This window comes from Vulpes vulpes, chromosome 1, assembly GCF_048418805.1.
Source record: "Vulpes vulpes isolate BD-2025 chromosome 1, VulVul3, whole genome shotgun sequence".
Lineage (NCBI taxonomy): Eukaryota > Metazoa > Chordata > Mammalia > Carnivora > Canidae > Vulpes > Vulpes vulpes.
In genome coordinates, this window is record NC_132780.1 from 127,542,752 (window position 1) to 127,558,859 (window position 16,108).

The window sequence follows — 16,108 nt, forward strand, 5'->3', positions numbered from 1 at the left end:
CCAAGTTACTCAGGTACTCAAAGATTTTTTTCTTTGCTTTTTTACAAATTGAGATAAAATCTACATATAAGATCGTATAAATTTAAGGTGTACAATGTGTTGATTTGACATTTATATATTGCAATATGATTACAACTATTGCTTTAGCTAACATCTCTATCATGTCACATAATTGCCATTTTTTTCTGTGGTGAGAATATTTAAGATCTAGCCTCTTACCAATTTTTAAGTATATAATCTAGTCTTGTCAACTATAATCAGAATGCTGTGTATTAGATCTTCAGAAATCAATCCATCTTCTAGTTGCAAGTTTTTATCTTTTAACAACATTTCTCCAATTCCTGGTACTCAAGTTTTATAAGTAAGAAAAAAAACAATGTCCAGTCTGAGCTAAATGAAATTTTTTAAGCTAAATGAATTTAAAAGGCACTGGGAAAGAACGAAAAACGAGTAAGATAAAAAATTATATGTCAATTATATCTCAATAAAGCTGGAAAAAATATCATATTAAAATATGTATACTACATTAATATTACACTTGAAGAGTTATTCACCTATTTTACTTAAACAGGTAACCCAAATTTGGATAGTGGGCAACAAAGATCTAGTATACATGTAAAAGATCCTTTCAGGTCTATTTCCACTCAGAGTCCACTGTGGCTTCACATAGAAGTTAATCTAGTTATCTAGAATTTCAGTCTTAAACATTCAGTTACTTAGGAAATTTACTTGTGTGAAACAATTCATTTCTTAAAAACGCTCATCAGACAAGGTGGCATTACTGAAATACATCATCATCTAAATGCAGATATTCTTAAGGGGTAAATATTTCAGAAAAATTCACAAATCTAAATTGTACCCTTAAGTTATTTTTGTCTGGGGGAAGTACATAAATTATCAATAGGATCTTGTCCACTAGAACCATGGGTTATCACTTTGCTAAAGAAGAAAACTGTTAACAATAAGCATATCACTAGCATACTAAATGCTTTAAATCAATAATGTTTTATATCAAAGATAAAAATGAAATTTAAAAACAAAAATCTGAGAAACTGTTAGACCAGGAGATATGGTAACTAAATGTAATAAATAATAACTAAATAAATAACTAAATAAAAAAATAAATAACTAAATGTAATGTGGTATTCTAGGACTCTGAAAGAGAAAAACATAAAAACTAAGGAAATCCAAATAAAGTATAAACTTTAATGAATTATAATACGTCAATATTGGTTCATCAGTTGAAACAAATGTACTCTAGTAATGTAAGATGTTAACAATAGGCAAAACTGAGGCCAAGATAAATGGAAATTTCTGGTATAGCTTTTCTGTAAATCTAAAACTATTTCAAATAAAAAGTTTATTTTTTTAAAACAAGGTTATTAAGGAAAAGCAGCATGTTCTAAAAATACCACAGTTTTATAATATGGGTACTTCTAAAAGAAACTAATATTACATGGTTCTGTTTTTGAAAAATCTTTTTTCTCTTGAATTCTATGTGAAAGAGCAGTATATTTAAAGAATTCTTTAGCAACAGATTTATGCATAAAAATATAAGATAATTAAATTTTTACCCTTTCAAGTGTGATTTCTTCATATTCATAATCTGCATCAGTGCCATTAACCTAATGGGGGAGAAAAGAAGTAGCATAGAAATTTAGCGTATAAAATTTGAAATGTCAAGACATTATTTTTGTGTGACTTTATTAATGCAAACCTGTTAAATGTGCTAGTAATCATATAATTTGGCTTCATTTTAATAATTTTAAATAAAATTTTCAAGGAATAGAAGAGTACAAATGTGAGTAATGAGTTGACGTTCATGATATTATGACTTTCAAATACAGAAAGGGTACATACAGCTTTTTATATTATGGAACTTAAACTCTTTTCACTGCCTTGGATCCACACATATAATCAGTTGTCAATTTTCACTGATTCGAATACTTCAATTTTTCTGAAAACCATCACCTCTTCATTCTCATCTCTATTACCCTGATTGAAGCCTTTGTTAATCTTTCCTGGACAAGTGCCAATGTAACCTACCTAATCTCTTACATTAGTATTCTCTGCTGCCCAAATAACTCTAATGTGTTAGAGTTTACACTGATGAATCTTTTTGAAGGCCATGTCTAATAACATACTTGCTCTAAAACTTTCAGAAACTCTCATACAAGGCTCTGTATGAACTGACCCCAATCTTTCACTTAGCTTCATTCCTAAAAGATATAACTCACTTTTTCATGAGCGTTACATACCATCAAATTTAAATGACTTGCCCCTTCCTTTGCATATCTTGTAAGTTCCCACCTCTTACTTTAGTGCTTCCTCTGTCACAAATTTCACTTATATATTCCATGTCCAAATTTGATTCCTCATTCAAGTTCTTGCTCACATCTTATAGACAAGCACTTTATTTTATAACTTCCAATTTATTCCCTATTCCCTCCTGGAAGCAGTAATTTTCACAGTGAAGGCCATTGGTGAAAGGTAAATAATACTTGGGACTGGATTAATCTAGGTTCATGCCCCATTGCTTTAACGTTTCTGATATGAAGCTGTGCAAAATACCTGAGTCATATAGGGATTGTGATAAACTGCATTTCTTTAGATGCCTCCCCTCTTCCATCCTACATGCTCTTTTGCAACATGACAAAATCATCCTACCATCAAGAGATGTCATCTATTTCTCCTTCCCTTGGATGTAGGCAGGTCCTAGATGAACTTTGTTAAAAAGGATGTTGCACAAATGATGCTGTGTGGTTTCTAAAGGTCATATGATACCTTGTAATATATACCTTTGTCTTAGAAGGTACTTTCTTAGAAATTAGGAGCTATAAAGTGAGGAAGATCAACTAGCCCATGAGAAGATTCAAATGAAGGAGGATTAAGGCCCTTGGCCAAAAGTCCCAGCTGCACTCCTAACTAGCAACAAGCATCAACTGCCAGTCACATGAATGAGGCTATTTTGGATCTTCCAGCCTTTTCCAGTGTCCCAGCCAATATGAAGCAGAAGAACCTTCCAGTTAACCCAGAAAATCATGAGAAATAATGAATTGTTTTTTAAGCCACTGAAGTTTCAGAGTAGTTTGTTATACAGCAATAGAATACTGAACCAACAGAATAATGACATCTATGTAAGCTACTTTGCATTTTCTTCACTATACTGTAAAAGAAAGCACCCATAATTCAGGTCCAGTTTAGGGCTTAGGAGTTTTTTCTTGCGGGCTTTTGAAACTCATCTCTTTTTGGGTTTTGTTTTTCTTTTCTTTTTTAAGATTTTATTTGTTTATTCATGAGAGACAGAGAGAGAGAGAGAGAGAGAGGCAGAGACACAGGCAGAGGGAGAAGCAGGCTCCATGCAGGAAGCCTGATGTGGGACTCAATCCGGGATCTCCAGGATCAGGCCCTGGGCGGAAGGCGGCGCTAGACCGCTGAGCCACCCGGGCTGCCTTTTTTCTTTTTTAAAGATTTTATTTATTTATGAGAGAGAGAGAGACAGACAGACATGGGCAGAGGGAAATGCAGGCTCCATGCAGGGAGTCTGACATGGGACTCGATCCTGGGTCTCCAGGACCATGCCCTGGGCTGAAAGCAGCGCTAAACCGCTGAGCCACCCAGGCTGCCCATCTTTTGGGGTTTTCTTGGCTCTAATCAATTCAAACCCAATTGCTATTTTGTTTCCTTTCTCATCTAAATAGCTTTTCTTCTTGTTTTTGAGATTATGTTATGATACATATATATACACATAGAATTTTTTTAATCTTTCATTTTGTATGAGTGCTGACAATTCTGACTCCATCTTTGGCCCTTTGTCTTGTTCATATGTTCACTTGATGACCTCTCAGGGCCACAAGTTCCATGCTCCTTGTAGATTAATATACATACCTTAGAAATGCCCACTAAAACCTAGATGTGGGAAGGCTTGCTTTGGCCTACTATGAATCTGTTAAGGGATAATATATAGTCTTTTCTCTCCCTGATGTATAGGTGGTGCCACAAGATGTAATTAAAGGTTAGTAGTCAGTTAGGTGCACATGAACCCTTTGATCTCACTACAATGCCCTTCTGCAAGTCCCTTCGCCCTAGAAAATCTGTGAACTAAGGTCCAGACTTTATGGAGAACAGCCATACAGCTGCCATGGATTGTCAAAAATCTGAGTCCCCCACCCCCTTCTCCCCTAGTCAGTAAGTTACCTTGAATAAAATTCTGTAAACTGTATGGAGTGGCCTGCTTTGTTTTCTGGTTTCCAAGTGCTTTTTCAGTTTACGGGATATTTTACTGTCCCTCCCCCACCTTTAACAGATTTCTGTGCATCTAGAATTCCTACCAACTTGACTGGAAGTCATTTGTCACGAATAAAAATAAAACCCATACCTGCAGCTATACCACTTTTCTTATTCTAAAGGTTATCTGATCATCTTTATTTTTCCTTGCATAGACTTGCCAAAAGTCTGTTTTATCAAAGTAGTTTTAATATTACTGATTAATCTATCACATTCTATGCTATTACTTTCTGCTTTTATTTTTATCAGTTCTTTATTCTTTCTTTAGACTTTTTATTAAAGATTTTTGAGCTGAACACCCAATTCATTTATGCTGATTACTCTTCTATTTTTAAAAACATCCATTAAAGTTAATAAATTTTCTTCAGCACATGGCTTTGGCTAAATCCCAAAGCTGCTACACTGGGCTCTATTTTTGTTCATGTGTTTGTTTCTAAATATTCTGAAATTTTATTCTGGAGAACATTTCAACATAACTATGCTTATATGGCCCTTTTGGTGTTAATAAGTCAAATTTCTGTACCTTATGATCTCTAAGAAATTTGAGTTTCACCATTAGGCCTTCTTGAATGGTAAGTATATGGGAAATGTGCTTGATGCTTAATTTAATGCTAAGTCATCAAGATCTGCTAAGGATTTCAGGTAACATAGAGGGATCATAAAAAGGTAGAAAGACCATATGGACCTTAAATGACTAGTTGCTGAACCTTCAATAACTTGAAATTTCCTGATAATTTCAGATATAGAGACAATGTAATAACAACATTAAACATATTCAAACTGGGCTTCAAAATACCAAGAGTACATTAATTACCAAAACCCACAAATTACTTTGTAGGTATCACTTCATTAACAGTAAAAATGAAATTAAAACAAAAAACAAAAAAGCCTGAACAATGCGGTGTCATATTTTCAACAGCAATATGGCAATATGTTTTTTAGCAAGACTACAAAATGGATAGTTTGCTTAGTTTTCCTTTTGTATCGTTACAAAATGTGGATTCCAATAGGAATGAAATGCTTGCCTGATGTATTATTTATATTATATAAGGTTTATTACTCTCAATTAGCATGAGAGTGTGAGACTTAGCATGGGAATAAAACCCAAGGAGATTGATCTTCAGGCAAAATGAACGTATTATTGACAAAATAATTTTTCTTCTTTAATAATATAAGAGTAGATCTAGAATACTTCCTGAGAACTGTCATTGTTAATATTTTCTAGGTTTTAAATTTAGGCCCATAAGCAAAATGGGATTGTGTAGGGGATCAAAGCTGGAGCAGAAACTAGAAGTAAACTGGGGCCTGTGAAAGGTACTAAGCAATGAGGAATATTCTTGAAAGTTTTTGAGCATCAAGTAGGTTTAACAGATTTTCCAGAAAAGGAACTATGATAGTATGGAACAGAAATGGAGAGCAACTGGAAAAAAGTAAATTGGTGAGGAAGTTATGGCAGTAGTCTGGGCAAAAAGCACAAATTACAAAGGCATTTAAGAACAGGTGGCAAATTCCTAAATATTAAAAAAATAAAAGTCCTAACGTTTGTGGAGAAAAAACCCTACAGCGCTGTAACTAAGAGCAATCAATCTAAAAGAAACCTAACCACAAAAAAAAAAAAAAAAAAAAAAAAAAAAAAAAAAAAGGTCAGATTATACAACATATGTTTAAGTAAGTTGTATTCCATTGATCTATCCAGTTTTGGACCATAAGTATGCTGCTTTAATTACAGATGTTTTATAATATGTTTTATTATCCGGTAGGGAAATATCTCACAATTACTTTTATTTTAAATTTTACTTGACTATACTTGAGTTTTTACTTTTCTTTCTTTTTTTTTTTTCAAAGATTTTATTTATTTGAGAATGTGAGCCAGAGAGACAAACGACACAAGCAGGGAAGGGCAGGGGCAGAGGGAGAAGCAGAGTCCCCGCTAAGCACGCTCTCCCCAATCCTAATGACTCCAGGATCATGACCTGAGCTGAAGGCAGAAGTTTAACCGATTGAGCCACCCAGGCGCTCAGACTTTTTACTTTTTTATACAACAATACAGTTCAACAGAAGTTTCTGTGATGATAAAATTTTCTCTAATCTGCCTCATCCAATATAGGAGTCACTGCCCACATATGGCTACTGAGCACTTGAAATGTGGCTACTGCAAAAGAAACTAAATCCTAAAATTCTTCCTTTTTGTTTCTCTCATCCCTTCTTTCTCCCTTCCCCATCTCCTTTCCTGCCGCCCCCCCAACACTCGCTCTCTTTTTTGAGGCTGTAACGGGTACTATACCAAAGTTAGAGATTCATCTGGGGAAAATGATGATCTCCACATTATCTTCCTGCAATTAGGTATTCTTTAATGCCATCAGTAAAATTTTATAGTTTTCTTACTAAAAACTCTGTAATTTCCTGTTAAGCTGATTGCTAGGTATTTTATATTTTGTTGATAAGAGTTAATGGACTCATTTACAACTATTACTAGTATACTGGAATAGCACTTACAAATTTTTAAGTTGTATAAATTTTTTCTTTTTAATACAATTTGCTTTAATTGTGTGTGAGTGTGTGTGTGTATATATATATATATATATATATACACACACACACATATATATATGCCATAAATAGGCAGAGAAAAATTTATGACACAGATATCCTCAGTCCCTTATAGGCCCAAATATTTTCATTTCCTCATTAGCCTATACCAATATATTTATTTATTTATTTATTTATTTATTTATTTATTTATTTATTTATTTATTTTTTTAAATTTTTATTTATGATAGTCACAGAGAGAGAGAGAGAGAGAGGCAGAGACATAGGCAGAGGGAGAAGCAGGCTCCATGCACTGGGAGCCCGATGTGGGATTCGATCCCGGGTCTCCAGGATCGCGCCCTGGGCCAAAGGCAGGCGCCAAACCGCTGCGCCACCCAGGGATCCCATAGCCTATACCAATATATTTAAACAGAACAGAATCCTATTACCTAATCAGTATAAGACTTCTCCAAAGGAAGATTTTAAAAGAAGCCCAATTTACTAATTCCTTATTGTTTAGGTTCAATTCAGTAATTTCTTTCTAACTAGAAGATTAATATATTGAAAGTCAATATTCTATCAACATTCATGTGACTCATAGTTCCTATTAATGCATAATCTCAGGCAATTAAAAGTTTCAAAGTCTATACCATCAAAAGGTAAGAATCTAAAAATAAAAATGTATTGAGAAGAAAATGTTCTTCCTAATAAAAAATTAACATAACTAAATAAAAGTATTAACCCCAAAAGAATTTACTTATAAGATTTTACTAAATAATGAGCAGCAAATTTATGTTGATTTAAAATTATAAGGAGTAATCAATTATATCACATATGGAAAAAGTGAAGAAACTTTTAGTATGTAAGAAAACTACAAAAGTCAAATTGAATGAATTTTCCTATTTGTAGTATGTCTTAAGAAAAAAACAAAAAGACAAACAGGGACGCCTGGGTGGCTCAGTGACTGGGTGTCTGCCTTCGGCCCAGGGCGTGATCCTGGAGTCCCGGGATCGAGTCCCACATCAGGCTCCCTGCATGGAGCCTGCTTCTTCCTCTGCCTGTGTCTCTGCCTCTCTCTCTCTTGTCTCTCATGAATTAAAAAAAAAAAAAAATGAGATTTCAACATATTACTTTACTTCCATCTTATTACTAAAACCAGTAAGAACTTAGAATTTTTGTTTTTAACTTTGTCTTCCCTTAACCTTTTTCACTACTTTAAAAAAAAGAACAGGAATGCAGAGAGACAGAATCAACCCCAACGCCAATGAAATTATATCAATTAATACTAAATATTGAGTATAATACATCATACTTAATAGTAAAAGGCTAAAAGCTTTTCTCCATGGATCAGGAACAAGACAAGGATATTTGCTCTTGCAACTTCTATTAAACACTGTAATGGAGGTCCTAGTCAGAGCAATTAGGCAAAAATAAATGCATCTTGATTACAAAAGGAAGAAGTAAAACTATTTGCAGATAGCATGATTTTATGTAAAAATATTAAAAGAATCTATACAAAAATACTACTAATGAGATCAGTAAGGCTTCATGATAGAAGATCAAAATCTATCATATTTCTTCTTTTTTTAAAAAATATATTTTATTTATTTATTCATGAGAGACAGAGGGAGAGAGGCAGAGACATAGGCAGAGGGAGAAGCAGGCTTCCTGTGGGGAGTCTGATGTGGGACTCAATCCCAGGATCTCGGGATCATGACCTGAGCCAAAGGCAGATACTCAACCACTGAGTCACACAGATGCCCCAAAATCTATTATAGTTCTAAATGAATTCTTAAAAAACCAGTATATTCTAATACATCAGCAATAAAAAAATCCATAAATAAAATTAAGCAATTCCATTTACAATAGCATTAAAAGAGTAAAATACTAAGGAATATTAAATAAGTCTAAGACTTGTACACTAAAAATTAAAACATTATTGAAAGCAATTAAAGATGTAAACAAATGAAATGCCATCCTGTGTTCATGGATTAGAAGACATATTATCGATAAGACAGCGCAATACTGCCCACATTTACCTAGAGATTCAAATCGATTCCTATCAAAATCCTAGCTGTTCTTTTGTTGCATGCAGAAACTGACAAGCTGATCCTAAAATTCATATAGAAACACATAGAATCCAGAATAGCCAAAACAAACTAAAAAGTTGCAGGACTTATACCTTCTGATTTCAAAAATTATACTATGTGGTACTGGCACTAGGATTAATTCCTTACACATAGTAAGGAATTAAGAATCCAGAATAAATCCATATTATTCATTTTTATTTTTTAAAGAGAGGGAGAGTGCACGCGAGTGGGGCTGGGGTGGGGGGGAGGTGGAGAGGGAGAGAGAATCTTAAGCGTGCTCCACACCTAGCACCGAGCCAGACTCAGGGCTCAATCTCACAACCCTGAGATCATAACCTAAGCCAAGATCAAAAGTTGCATGCTTAACTGACCATGGCATCCAAGTGCCCCAAATCATGTATTTATAACTAACTGATTTCTTACAAGGATGCCAAGACCATTCAACATAGAAAGAAGTTTTTTCAACAAATAGTGATGGGACAGGACAACTGGTATCCACAGGCAAAAGAATGAACTTGGACCTTTACCTCCCAGAATAAAAATAACTCAAAATGGATCAAAGATCTAAGTGTAACAGCTACAACTACAGAACTCTCAGAAGAAAACCTAAGGGTCCTCATTACCTTGGATTAGTCAATGTTTTTGTTTTATTTTTTTAAAAATATGTATGTATGTATGTATGTATTTATGACACACACAGAGAGGCAGAGATACAGGCAGAGGGAGAAGCAGGCTCCCTATGGGAAGCCTGATACAGGACTCAATCCCAGGACTCCGGGATCACGACCTGAGCCAAAGGCAGACGCTCAGCCACTGCGCCACCCAGGTGTCCCAGATTAGGCAATGTTTTAAAGTACACATTGAAATCAACTATGTTCAAAAATGGGAAAAAAGTACTTTTACAGTCTATAAAATTATGTACCATTCGATTGGGGGGAAAAAAAAGCATGAGAACTACTACTACTACTTCAACATCTCCAAAGGCATTTTCCTTTGGAGTAAAAAATGTTAGATTAGATTCTGCTGTTCTAGCTGCTTATCTTTAAGGGCTTTTTAACAAAGTAAGTTTATAAAGAAGCACTAATCATTTTAATACGAACTTAGAACTACTTTAACATTTGAACGTACATATAAACCTGGATACTAAAATTCTAGTCAACCAACTAGATTTCTAAAATGACTGGACATATGGCACTGTGTAAGTGACCACTAGTCAGCGATAGCCTTTAGTGAAAATTAATCATTTTAATTTAAAAATAAGTCATGCATTTCAACATCTCTGCTTTATACAGGTATGGGGAAAAAAACCACCAGAAAGGGACAGTATTGCTTTACCTTCTTTAATAATTAACAGAGCAGTGAAACATCACGAGTACAATGTATTAGAGAAAATGAAGCTGTGATCTTTGTGTATGTATCAAAACTGAACAGGAAAAGCAGAATTACTTAAATGTGTGGAAGAAATTGAACTTACATAAGTTGATGTTTCCAAGCTATCTGTGTTGACCAATACTGGAGGAGGATTTGCCTTAAAGAAAAGAATTGCAAATGTGTTAGCTTAACAGGAAAATTGACACATTGCATATCAATGTTCACACATGTTGGAAGCAAATGAAAGATTTGCTATTTCTTAAATTATACTTTTTATAATCTTATGAGCTTTCCATATGTTAATCAAGGATTCCAGTTTTCAGCATCAGATGAAAAGAAACAGACATAAACAGTTACATTTAATTTGCATTTGAAAAATAAATTATTTCTGCGAAAACAGACAAAATTTTCTTAAGATTTTAAAGTTTACCAGCCTTCTTAAAAAGTCCACAAATATTCTTTGCATAAGAATGCTTCCCAAATTGCTCAGAAATCATTACCTTTATCTATTCTCAAGGATACCATGGAAAAGATTCCAATCTTTTATCTCCCAGAAACAAATTCTATTTTCAGCTCCAATTACTGCTCTCTACCTTTTATTCTAGACAACTCACAGAATAACAATGCTCAAAAAAAAAAAAAGCAAAAAAAAAGCAAAACAAAAAAACAAGTAGAATAATACATGTCTGATTAAGTATGGATTGAAAGAAGCTTAGTCTTCTGGTTAAACTGGAAAGTTATTATATAGGTGAAATTAAATTTGAAGAATAAAATATAATAAATATCAAATAAAAAACGTATCAGAACATACTATGAACATATCAGAAAACTGATGTGATCCCCCTCAAAATTATCTTTCTCCTGTGTATTTAAGAGTAGGAAAGTACCATATCAAAAGACATTTTCAGAGAATCAAAAAAAAAGACTGTCCTTTAAAGAAATTTTAGGAGAAATGTTTATAAACATTAATAAGTTCTGCTATTCCAACTAACTAAGGAATTACACATAAAAACGGTATGAAAAAAAATAATGGTATGAAAGAAACATATACAAAATAACAATTTTCTTGAAGTGTATGGGCTTTTCTAAAAGGTTCAAGTGTTTTACACTATTTTTAGCAAAGTATTAAACCTGGATGATACTATAAAATGCTTAAAGACAACACAGTTGCATGGTTAAATAATTATATGCATTTAGGCTACATGAAGCAGCAGGTTAAAAATGAGAATATTATATACAAACATGACATTAACTACTTTATATGCAGGTCCTACCTTTGAATGTAATAATCTATCTTCAAATGATTTAGTGAAAACTGAACCTAATAAATATAAATATTGCTTTAAAAATTTTTTTAATTTAAATTCAATTAACATAAATACTATTTGTAAGATTATTTAAGTAAAATTAGTCAACTTACATCTGACATTTTATGAATATCTGAAATTATTCAATGATCTATAGATTCCTCAAACTGATAATATCTCACATCATTAAAAAATTAAAAAAAATTTTTTTAAAGATGTTTGTTTATTCATGAGACACACACAGAGGCAGAGACATAAGCAGAGGGAGAAGCAGGCTCCCTGGGGGGAGCCTGATGTGGAACTCAATCCCAGGACCCTGGGATAGACACCCAACCACTGAGCCACCCCCATGTATCCTAATATATAGCCACCCCCAAGTGTCCTAATATATACTTTTTAAGACTCTTTTCTGGGTCATTTTAAACTCAGGGTCTTCTGATTCTGATGGCATGGGGGATTTTTGGTGCTGATAAAATGTCTACAGATCTACCCGACTCTATTTAACATACATAAAGTGGAACAAGGTTCCACATAAAGTGGACTCTGCTCTTGGTGGGGGAAAAGTGAGCTAGATTCAGGCTCTATGAACTTCCATTTCCTAGAAGTCTTTTCTTTTTTTAAATAAAAAAAAAAAAATTTTTTTTATTGGAGTTCGATTTGCCAACATATAGTACAATACCCAGTGCTCATCCCCTCAAGTGCCCCCTCAGGGCCGGACACCGTCACTGCATCCCCTTGCCCACCTCACCTTCCACTACCCCTTGTTCGCTTCCCAGAGTTAGGAGTCTCTCATGTTTTGTCACATCATTATAAAAATTAATGGCACAACTTCACTTTATTTTGTTTAAGCAATTACAGAGGACGGCAAGAAAGGAATGGGTACTTAAAGTTACAAAGCAAGTTATATTCCTTGAAAATTATGGCAATGAAGTCTTTGGGTTCCCTTTGCCATTTATTACCAAACATACAGTGGAAAAAGTTTTTTTTTTATCATAATTATATAGAAGTTATCTTTTGATTCTAGTCAAATAAGAAGTCTATTTGACATTGAAATATAGGCAAATAAAATAATATAAAGCATTAAATCTACTTCAAAACAAAATAATGGCCATGAGAGGTCAGGAATGGGAGGTATTATGGATCTTAAGAATGCACATGAGTTAATGATTGTAGTTCGGTGATAAGTATACATGGGAGGAGTTCACTGTACTACTCCCTCTACCTATAAGTATTTTTGAAAATTTTCATAATAAATTTATTTATTTATATGAAGCTCAAGTGGCATGATCTGTTTCAGGTTTAGCTGCCTAAAATAAAGATAAAAATATTTAAGACTGTGTTAGCAGAACATTTAGTTAGCAAATCAGAACATTTGACTTGGAATAAACTATACTTAAAAGCTTGTGATTTTCTAAGTTCTTATATTACAAAATACAGAAATGGTATCTGACAAAGTAATACTCCCTAGTTCTCCAATTCGGAGGAGGTAGGAAGTAAATGGATAGAACAATTCGAATGGGTTTGGAGGATATGATACATAATTCAGAAAAAAAAAAAAGCGCCCTAGCAACAAAGCTATTTAGGCTACTTAGTTCTAAAGAAGAGAGACGCAGAAAGATCTGCCCACAGAAAGCACTACCCTCAAATAGCTGAGGTAAAGAGCACTAAAATCAGAAACAGTTGAACATCTGGCTAGTTTAAGACCTTGGGATTTGTAATTGGGACAGTAGGTAGCAGAACAGGTGACATGAAATTATCAGCTCTGCTTAGGAGTCAGTCAAACAACAGGACTTGAGAAGAATCTACTTGAAAGTTACTTCAAATGAAAAAACTTCTTTCCCTGAACCTTGCTTCAAGTGACACCTACTGAATGACTTGGTTCTAGTGCTGCGTCTATCTCACTGTACTATTCAGTAACTGACTATATAGTATATAGGTAAGTCACAAGCATTACTGAAACTCATTTTCTCCATCTATAAAGAGACAGCAACACATGCCTTCACCTAAGAGGTCTATGTGATGATCCAGCAAATACAAAGGAAAATTTATTGTAAACCACGGAAATCTACTGTTAATCTATTATCATATATTTACCATTGTGTATGTTTCACCTAGAACAATAATGAAATCCTATAACACAATCAGATTTATGGGCAGGGGTTAGCAAAGGGACAGGGATATTCCAGAAAGAGGAACTAACGAACCCCTAAAGAATTTGACCAAATATCAATAAGAAGACTTAAACAGGGCAGCCCAGGTGGCTCAGCAGTTTAGTGCTGCCTTCAGCCCAGGGAGACCCGGGATCGAGTCCCACATCGGGCTCCCTGCGTGGGGCCTGCTTCTCCCTCTGCCTGTGTCTCTGCCTCTCTCTCTCTCTCTCTCTCTCATTCTCTCTCTCTGTGTTTCTCATGAATAAATAAAATCTTTTTTTTTTTAAAAGAAGACAAACATAATTTTGCTCATCCAACTTTTACTATTCTATTTTATTAATAATGGGCCTCATAGGGATTATGGCTGTAACACACTGCAGCATCCTTAAAGAATTTCAGAAAGCAGTATTATAAAAAAAAAAAAAAAAAAAAAACACAAAACATAAAATGATTCTAAAATCCAGTTATTTAAAAACGGGCCAAAGTTAGGAGTTTAGAAAATGCTTTTATGCTGTGCATTGTATTTCTCCTTCTTACCATTTATCAAAGTTTCATTATGTTATTTGTTTAATGTCTGTCTCCTTCTTCCCTACTAAATTATAAACAAGTGTTTTTCATATGAAGAACTCACAAACCCCAGAGAACACATCCTGGATTCTAATTTGAGACACACTGCATTAAAAGTTAAATGCTATCATGTAGGGAATCAATGTAAGAGCAAATATAAAAACAAAAAGGATGGATTCTAGAAAGATGGCAGAAAAGGAAGCTCCACAAATTCGTCACCTAGACAATAACCGCATTGCCAGAATCTATGTGATTTATCTATTTTGGAATTCTGCTGAATTTCAGACTAGTCTATTGAAGGCTTGCAACTTCCATGGGAAATACTAGATGATAAACTGTGGTTAATTCAGTCAATTTCAGCTCTTGGCACAATAGCAGCTATCGAACTCCCACTCCTCTGCCCTGTAACAGCTAGCTGGGCAAGCGTTCTTGGAGCAGCTGGCACAAAACTTGCACAAGCCAGGAAGACCAAAAAAAAACGCAAAAACAAAAAAATTATCCTCCAAATATAGGGGATCATTGCAGCTTCTGATCACAGAGGTACAGACAAAGAGACCATGGCCATTATTGAGCTGCCCATAATTGATACAAGTCCCTCTCCCTCTGGTTGCAGTGACTTCCAGAGGGCAAGCATCTACTACTCCCACCATTTCATTTTTCTTTTTCCCTTTGAGAGTCAGACACTGAAACCTAAGATATTCAAAAGCAGTCACATGTACAAGGGAAATTAGAATATGACTGTGCATGCCCCCCAATAAAGGCCTGAGGAAGACCTTAAGTTTATACTGCAGACTGATTCTTGGCAGAGAGATAGTCTACAACAATTAAAAATCCCCCCAAACAACAAAAAAGTAAAAATAAAAAACAGCACCTTAGGAAAGGGGAAGGATCTGATTTCCAGAGTTATAGCATCATAAGGGTAAAACATCCAGTTTTCAGTAAAGAAATCCAAAGGCATGCAAAGAAACAGTAAAGTGTGGTTTATTCAAAGGAAGAAAAAAAGGGAAAAAAAGGAAACTGCCTTTAAAAAAAAACCTGGTAAAAAAAATAATAAAAAATAAAAAAAAATTTAAAAACCTGGTATAATCTACTAGACAAAGACTTTGAAACAACCATATTAAAGACGTTCAAAGAACTAAAGAAGATAGACAAACAAAATGAAAAAAAAAGGGAAAATTTACAAAAGAATAGAAAAATCAACGAAAGATAGAAAACCAAAAGGAAATTCTGGAGTGGAAAAGTTCAATAAATGAAATGAAAAATTCACTAAATCAACTCAAAGGCAGATTTGAGTGGGCAGAAGAATTAACAAACTTGAAGACAGGACAATGGAAATGATTAAGTCTCAGAATAGAAAAAAAGAACTAAAGAAAAATGACAAGACACTAAGGGAACTTGGATCACCATGAAACAGACCAACACAAACATCATGGGAGTCCCAGAAGAGAGATCAAGGAGCAGAGAAAACAGCTGAAGAAATAATGACCAAAACATTCCCAAATTTGATAAACACAACAACACTTAAATACAAACATCCAAGAAGCTCAACAAACCCATGGTAGGATGAACTCAAGGAGATTCACACTGAGACACACTATTATCAAACTGTTGAAAGACAAAGACAATTTTGAGAGCAGAGAGAAAAAAGTGACTCATTACATACAAGGGATTTTTAATAAGATTATCAACAGGTTTCTTAGAAACTCTGGAAGTGAGAAAGCAGTGTATCGATACACATTTAAAATACCAAAAGAAGAAAATGCTGTCAACCAAGAACCCTGTATCCGGTAATAGTGCCCTTCAAATG

At 34.2% G+C, this 16,108-nt stretch overlaps 1 protein-coding gene across 31 annotated transcripts in view; it reads right to left on the reverse strand.

The window, feature by feature from the left end:
* Window positions 1–16,108, reverse strand: part of DLG1 (discs large MAGUK scaffold protein 1) — a 228,720-nt gene that overhangs the window by 98,035 nt on the left and 114,577 nt on the right. For all 31 annotated transcript variants that reach the window (XM_072726180.1, XM_072726293.1, XM_072726258.1 and 28 more), the window contains 2 exons: window positions 10,381–10,434; window positions 1,575–1,625 (listed from right to left, as the gene is read on the reverse strand). In XM_072726180.1, the coding sequence (XP_072582281.1) occupies window positions 1,575–1,625; window positions 10,381–10,434 (105 nt within the window). The remainder of the gene's footprint in view (window positions 1–1,574; window positions 1,626–10,380; window positions 10,435–16,108) is intronic.